This window comes from Budorcas taxicolor, chromosome 11, assembly GCF_023091745.1.
Source record: "Budorcas taxicolor isolate Tak-1 chromosome 11, Takin1.1, whole genome shotgun sequence".
Lineage (NCBI taxonomy): Eukaryota > Metazoa > Chordata > Mammalia > Artiodactyla > Bovidae > Budorcas > Budorcas taxicolor.
Window position 1 is genome coordinate 162,827,511 of NC_068920.1, and position 8,005 is coordinate 162,835,515.

Below are 8,005 nucleotides of genomic sequence, written 5' to 3' on the forward strand. Positions count from 1 at the left end.
AGGCCCCTAGAGGGAACAGGAAGTTTGCAGGTGTGGCCTCCCCGAAGCCGCCTCCTGCCTGGACTGACAGCCTGATCTCTGACTTAAAGAGACGGTTGGCGGGGGGGAGGGTGGAGCAGGGGGCTAGAGAATTCAGATATATAGAACCTGGGAAACAAAAGCACAATTAGTATTATTTTTAATTTTAGAAATTAAAGCATCTTCCAGCCTGAGGGCTGTGCTGGTCTGGGAAGAGGCCCCTGAGGGAAGCAAAGGCCTGGCCCCCCCAGGGTGACATTTCCTGTGGGGAAACAGCGGCAAGCAGTCGGTTAATTGGTCGATAAAGGGAAAAATCTGCTTACAAAACAAGGCTTGCCGAGAGGCCCCCAGTTTGAGCAGCAGCAGCCTCTCAGAACCGTACTGGGAGAGTCCCTCTGCCTGGGTGGGAGGGGCACTCCCAGAAATGAGCCCTCCCGAGTCTGCATCCTGTTCCCCGCGGCACTGTGTCCTGCAGAAATCCGTGCTTCAGGCAGGAGAGCTGCTACCAAGACTCCTCACGCCCGAGGCTCGAGGGCACGGGGACTCAAGTCAGAACTGAGCGTGGTCCACCTCGTCCAACCAGGAGGCAGGGCTGGCAGGGAAGTCGGGGTAGCCCCCGCTGCTCCCGGTGGAAAGGTCGGAGCTGGGTCCGTTCCCTGCCAGCACTCTCATGGGTGGGGGCCCACCTGGGGCTCCCGTGGGCACGAGCCCCAAGCCGGCATCAGGATACACCAAGCTGGAGAGGAGGGGCTGGGGGCCAGAGAGGCTCTGCAGGGCGGCAGGCGAGGGGGGGACGCCGTAGGGGCTGCCGGGGCGCAGCTCTCTGTACTGCTCTGGGCCGGCCAGGCCTCCATGCTCCAGCGGGAAACTGCCCGGGGCCCCCGAGGGCCGGCCCAAGGCCGGGGCAGGCTCTCCCAGGCTGCTGTAGAGGCCACTGGCGGGGCCCATGTCGGCCATGGCTGGCTCGTCTGCAGTGGAAGCAGAGGGCGATGCTTAGTACCCACCTGCTGCCACCTCTGGTCCCCCTCAGTGCCCCCTTAAGGCGCAGTGTGCCACACCAGGACGGGTCAGCCCACATCTCTCACCCTTTCACCCCTGAGTTTGTTCAGCTCCATCCCACCTGATTCCTATGGAACTGTGTGCTGGGATCAGGGCCAAGAACTGTCCAGTCGGCACCCAGAGATCCAGTATGATCCCAAGGCTGCCCAATTTTGTAGACAAGTTAATTGAGGCTCAGAGAGGCTAGGTGAGTAGCCTAAGGTCACAATGCCGCCAAACAATCTCCTAAACAAACCCTCTGCGGATGGACATTAAGAGCTGGCTGGGGGCGGGGTGGGGGGGGGATCTCCTTGCTTTGGTAAAAGGAGATAATTGGGTTCCAGAGATGAGGGTGGACCCTCCTCCAACTCTAAGCAGTTAGGACCTTTCATCACCCAAGACTGTGATGCTGCCTTCCTAAAAAATCACTGTTAAGTACCAAGTGCCCTGGATGGGGGCGGGGGGGTGGGGGGGGATGGTCAGACCCTCCCTCCAGAACAAAGCCTGCCAAGGGACACGCGCAGGCCACAGGGTTTCGGTCCCCCTCCAGAAGAAGGGCAATGGTCCTGAGTGGCCAAACCACAGGGCTTGGGGATGGGCGCCAGGGTCTATAGAGACGGGGACCAGGACATTGGTTCCCAGGCTCCAGCAGTCAATCAGCCCAACGCTCTTCCCGACTCCGCCTGTACCGGTGAAGGAGACCTCCGCGTCGCTGTCCTGCCCCTCCTCCTGGACGCTGTCCTTGTCAGACTTAGAGCCGCCTCGGGCGCGCTTCATGTTTCGGAAATACTGGCCCCAGCGCTGCCGGCCCGCGTCCTTCTTGAGCCTCTTTTCCTTGGCCCGGCGATTCTGGAACCACACCTGGGGGCGGGGAGCGCGGTAGGGGCCGATGAGTGGCCGCCGCTCTGGGACCCGGGGTGGCCCTTGTTTGCCAGTGGCTCGCAGGGCGCGCGGGGGCGCCGGGGCGCTGACCTGCACGACGCGCATGTCTAGGCCGGTCTCGGAGGAGAGCTGCTCCCGCACGTGGCGCGCGGGCTTCGGCGAGGTGTTGTAGGCGCTCTTCAGAGTCTCCAGCTGCTTGGCTGTGATAGTCGTGCGCGGCCTCTTGGCCGTGGCCTCGGCCTCTGCACCGCGGGGGAGGCGTGAGGCTGGGCCTGCTCGGCGCTCCCACCTCCCTCGGGGCGCGCGCACGTCGGGGCCAGAGGTGCCGCCGCCGCCGCCGCTGCGACCGCCTGCCTCACCGCCTCAGCGGGGACGCCAGAGGGTTTTGCGGGACGCGGGTGCCCGGAACGATGGAGGAAACGCGCTGGGCGGTGCCACGGCCCAGCCAGGGGCGGCCCCGCGGCGGCCTTCTTTAGGGACCCAGCCGCCCTGGATCCGGGCGCAGGCGCCTCCAGCCTCGGCCCCCCACAGACAAGCGCTGCACGCCCCCCCCCCAACCCTCCCTCGCTCCTCTTTGTTCTAAGGGTGTGGGTAGGGTCGGATCTTCACGGTCAAGGATTTAGGGCGATAATTCAGACCCGCAGGGCTAATCCACGTAATTCAGGCCAATCTCCCTACGCCCGGGAGGGAGGCGGCTGCTAAGACCCCAGACCCGGCTTTACCAGATTGGGTCTGCTAACTGTCCCCTCCATCCCGGGCTCCCGGACCTGGAGGCAGGGGCGCCCCCAACACCCCCGCCCAGAGAGACGCTTAAGTTCTCGCCGCTTAGTGAGCGCTTCGCCGGCGACGCTGGAGGGAAGGATCCCTCCACACCCGACCCGGACGGGCCTTAGCCCCGCTTTGCAGGGGAGGAAAGGGGAGGGTGGGCCGTGCTCAGGCCGAGCCCTGTGACCGTCGCCCTCTCCCACTGACCTCGCTGCTTGGCTGTCTCGTAGTCTGCCTTGCACACGAGCCGGCTGTCCTCCATGAGATAGAACTCGTCGCCCGTGGCCAGCTGCCGCTTGCACACGACGCAGGCGAAGCAGTGCAGGTGGTACACGAAGTCCTGGGCGCGGCGCACCACCTGCGTGGGCGGGATGCCCAGCTGGCACGCAGCGCACTTGGTCCCGAAACGCCTGCGGGACGCACAGGGCGCGGCTCAGAGCGGCCGCCGCTCCTTCGCCCGGAGCGGGTCGGAGAACCGCTAAGGCGGTGCGGGGCAGGGCGGTTCCTGGAGGACGGCTTCCCCGGCCCTGCCCCTGGTCGCAGAGACTACCCGCAGGGACTACCAAGAAGGGGATCCGGATGCTCTGGGGCACACAGCTGTCCTCTGTGCCCGGATGGGGGAGGTGAATTCGGAAGGGCAGGGCCCTGGCCACCGGGGCCGACCTGCAAACCCATGAGTCCTCTGCCGGGTAGGAGCCCCATCCCCACCATTAAGCACGAATAGAAGACCAACACGAAGAGGGAGCACGTCCAATAGAGGTTTACAAACTTGGGGTTATCATTTTAACGACTGCTTCAATGATTCACAAAATTAATTACTTTAAAAGATTGTTAGTGGGCCAGCCCAGCCGCCAACAGAGAGGCCCCGGGGGTGCCCTGTTTGGGGAACAGGAGGGGTGTGGAGATGGGGGGTTTCAGGGCTCCAGACTTGGTCACGGTGAAGGCCCCGGGGGTCCCCCTGGGTGCGCCACCCCTCCCTCCCAGCTGGCAGGCTCACTTGAAGAAGTCGTCCTTGCAGTACACGCTCTCCCCACGGCTGAAGCAGCGCTCGGCCAGCGGCGCGTGGCAGTCGCTGCACTTGAGGCACTTGCTGTGCCAGTGGCGGTCCAGAGCCTTGAGGATGAAGCGGTCCAGGATGTGCTGGTCGCAGCCGGCACACAGCGGGATCTCTGCAGGCGGGGAGGAGCCACCGCGCTCAGGGCCGCCGCACAGAGTCGAGGCCTCCCCATTGCACCCAGCTCCCAGGACCGGGCTGCCAGGAGGCCCCCTTCCCGGCACACCCTCGTCCCCGGCTGGCTTGAGTGGCCACCCAGCTCCCTGAGTTCAGGGAAAATGTGGCTCGGAAGTCCGTGCCTGGCCCACAGCGGAAATCCAGGACAACTGAAGCTAGGCTTAGAAACATGCCCGGGGCAGATACCCTCAACTGCAAAACGTTTCCAGTGCACGAAGGACGAACTTTGAGCTCAAATGAAACCCTCGCCCCCGGGGGCTGTCTCAGAGGCTGGGCTGGAAACCAGGTCCTTACCATCACCAGAGGCCTGGCACACATGGGCCATGGGGCATCCACCACCCAATGGCCCTCTTTCCTCGCACAGTCAGGCACCATGGTAGCCCGAGACTTGTGGTAGGTGTGGCTGCCCAGCCCCATGGCCCTGTCCCCAGGCTACCAAAATGAATACTGATGCCCTGCCTGTCTATGGGTGGCCCCGGGGGGTACTTGTGCATAGACTGGATGTATGGACGCTCTGTCCTCTTGCTCAAACATGGATGCCTGAGCACACACAGTAGGCATTTTGCCTTCCCCATAGAGACACTTGGGTTCTGCTCCCCTGGGACTGCAGGCCTCGGGGGGAACCAGGCTGGGAAAATGCAGGGCCTGCCTTTGAGAGCCACAGGTCCATGGGGGTGCTTTGCAGGGTGTTCAGGGCGTGAGGACTACCTGTTAATTTAGAAAAGGTCTCCCGAGGGCAGAGAGCCTCGAGCAGGAGCTGGAACCTACTCAAATATATCACCACCTCAGCACACTCACCTCGCTGACAGTGGACCCCCTCCAGCCCCAGGCCGGCCTGGCAGCCGGCGAAAGGGCCAGCGAGGGACCTTCCTTTGCTCCATGCTGAGAGAAACGGAATCAACCTCCCTCCTACAGCCCTGGGCACCACGAAGGACGGGGTCCCGCGTCGGGCAAAACCGCGGCCCTGGGTGCGGAGCCTGAGGGTCTGCTGCCTGCCCTGGCCCTCCAACCCCGGGGGGCAATGGCAGGGCGGCGGGCGAGGACACCCGCCTTAGAGCTGGTCACTGGACAGGCCCGCGCGGCGCGGATTCAGCACCGCGGCCCGGACAGCTCCTGGAGCGCGCTACCCGCGGAGCCCCGCGTCGAGCAAAATCCTCTCCCGCCGCGCCCCTCGCGCTCTCGCGAAGCCCTGGCGACCCGGGCCTTACGCTGCATGGCGACTCCAGCCTTGGCGGGGTCTCCTACCCTCGGCGCTGGCGGGCCCAGCACAGCCTTGCGCTTGCCTGCCGGCCCGATCCCCTCCGGCTCTCTTGAGACGTTTCACGCAGAGCCCGCGCCCCTCCCTTCCTGTCTCTCCGCCCTCCCACCCCTTCCTCCCAGCTCCCGTGGCCACCCCTCCCAGGAATCGTCGGAAAATAAATAAATAAAGAAGTAGGAGACGGAGGAGACCCCCACAGCCTGGATGTAACCCCTTTCCCACCTGCTTCCACCCCGCCACTGCCCACCCTTCCAGGGCCAGCTCCATCCCATCCTGTGGGTCCCGCCTGCTTGGAAGCTCGTGGAGGACCATCCCAGTTCACGGGGAAGCCAAGGCGCTGGGGGTTTTCCTGCAAGAAGACCAGCCCTGCCAGTGGAGCAGGTGCATGTGAGTGCAGACACCAGGACTCTAGCTAAGGGAGTTCAGCCACCGGGGTCCAGCTCCATGCTGGCCCTTGTGTCTGACTTCGCCCGGAAAGTGTGGCGCGTCTGGGTGCAGGCAGCCTTCACGGAGATTCTCCTACCCCATCGACACTGGGACACACGTTTGCTCTCTGCACACTCTCCCTAAAGGAAGAGTATTTTCCAAACCAGTCCTGGGACCCAGAGGGCCCCCAGCCTGGGCGGCACCAGCGCCGCGACGAAACGCCCGACGACAGAGCTCCAGGGGCCCAGAGGCGAGCCCGCTGCTGGGATGCTCAGGTAGGGACGCGCCGTGCTGGGGCCCTCGCACCCATTCCCGCCCGCGCACCCTGGCTCCCGCCGCCTCGGTGGCCGGGCTGGGAAGGGAGCGAGGGCCGCTGAGTCTCCACGGGGTCCGCCCTCCCGGGCGCAGCCGCTCGGCCGGGGCACCCACCTCGGCGCAGGTCTTCTCTCCGCGCCAGCAGCGCCAGCAGCAGGTCGCCGCCCGCCGACTCCCGGCCCGGGACCAGCTCCCCGCGCGCCTCCATGGGTCCCGCCGCCCGCCGCAGAGCCTCTCCGGTCCTGAACTTTCCGGGGGCTCGGCGAGACCACGGCCTCAATGGCCCGGGGCCGGCGTCTGCACGACTCCCGGCGCTGCTGGGCGCTGCGCCCGCGGGCCGCCCAGGGGCCCGGAGCCTCGGGCCGCGCGGAGGCGGAGCGGCGGGGGGGCGGGGCCGCGGGGCGGGGCGGGGCCGGGGTCGCGGAGACGCGCCGCTGGCGTCCGCGGACTCTGCGCGCCTTTGCCGGGAGAACTGCGGTGCGGGGAAACCGCCCCGAGTGCCCGGCCCAGGGATTAGGACGGGCAGGGGAGGAGCCGTGTCAGCGCTGCCCGAGAGCGCTTGACCAGGCCCCGAAGCTTCCTGCCCCGGCGCCGGCTCAGGGCTGAGGCCTGGGTTCCGGCGCGAAAGCCCGAGGGTAGCCTGCCGGTCAGGGAGGGAGCTGGATCCTACCGCCGCTGAGGCTCGGGCCCCAGAGGTTCCGAGCTGGGAGGCTTGGTCACAGTGCCTGGTGGCACGTGCGAGACCCAAGACCCAGAGAGGGTGAGTGTGGCGCCCACTGGCTCACAGGGAAGCCGCCAGGAGCGGACCCGACCTCAGAGCTTCCTGCTCTGAGCAGCTTCTGGGACCCATCCTGGGCACTGCAGCCCAGGAGTGGGAGCGGGGAAGCAAGGGGAGTCTCCGGAGGGAACCCAGTGTCCTCGGCTCGGACTCCACGATGCAGCCAAGACTCCAGGTCAGGAGGGACGGAGCTGGGAATGCCGGGATCCACTCTCTTCCTTCCACACCCTCTAGCACGGGAGGAAGCCCTGGCTCCCGTTTCCCCATATTCTGCCCTCCTCCCCCAGTCCAAATAGGTGAGCTTGCAGGAACCCACCACCCTAGCACGTAAAGACACACCTACCCCGGAGGATGCCCATCACAGTCCAGGCCAACCCCCTGCGTCACCCACAGTTAGCCCACAGCACTGTGGGTCCTGGCAGTTCAGAGCATGGCAGGAACAGGGGGGCCTCCAGAAAGTGCTGGGGGACTAGGGGTTGGTACCATCCTCCAGGAGGTTCCACCTGGGAGCCCTCAGTGATGCCCCATAGTCACCCTGCCTCTGCTTGGCCTCCGGTGGCCTGGTCTGTACACTTAACTTGCAGGCCAGTGTGGAAGGACCTGGGTAGGAGAAACACAGTCCCCTCTGAGCTCTGAGCAGACCCCACATCTCAGTTTGAGCAAAAGCCCCATGCAGGCAAAGTTAAGGTGCCCCTTCACTTTGTGCTCCGTTTGTTCCCCAGGACAAGACAAGGGCGTCCAGGCCAGGGAGCTGAGCGGGTGTTGGGTGCATAGGGGTGTCGGCCGTTGAGTGTCAGCTGCTGTGGAAGCCTGCCTGAGAGGGGCCATGTGTGGTCTGACTGGGGAAGGGGCGGGCGGGCCTATGCACTCGGCATCTGGCCGACTGGCCAACAATGCCTCCATTATTTCCCAACGTCCTTGTGACCGAATGGCCCTTGGGGAGTGCAGTTCAGGCAGGAGACCCGACCCAGGGCTCTCGGCACTGTGCAGTTGGGCCGGCTAGGAGGGGCAGGACTGGGCTGTGTGGGAGCTGAGAAGCGTGGGGTCTCCGGATTTTCTTGGCAGCCCTTTCTCTGCCCCATCACCTCCCCACCAGACATGCCTGCGAGGTCCCTTCTGTCCTCCAGGCGCTCTGTGAAAAGCTGCGGGCCCTTCAGCGTGGGTCCAGGCTTCCCAGGCCATCACAGGGGGGCTCCAGGCCTTCCACTCACTCAGGGGTCTGCCAGCTTCGCCCAGGTTCCCATCTCAGGACCACCAGAGGCCTCCCCAGACTCTTTCCGCCCTGCCCTTAGTG

The 8,005-nt window shown here is 65.2% G+C and overlaps 1 protein-coding gene across 1 annotated transcript; it reads right to left on the bottom strand.

Annotated features, from left to right (window-relative positions):
* Window positions 1-567: 567 nt before the first annotated feature.
* LHX3 (LIM homeobox 3) lies at window positions 568-6,141 on the bottom strand. The gene is made up of 6 exons (XM_052648059.1): window positions 6,048-6,141; window positions 3,701-3,872; window positions 2,911-3,113; window positions 2,029-2,180; window positions 1,746-1,917; window positions 568-986 (listed from the first exon to the last, which is right to left on the bottom strand). The coding sequence occupies exons 1-6, from the start codon at window positions 6,139-6,141 to the stop codon at window positions 568-570; spliced, it is 1,212 nt and encodes a 403-aa protein (XP_052504019.1).
* Between the last annotated feature and the right edge of the window lie 1,864 nt (window positions 6,142-8,005).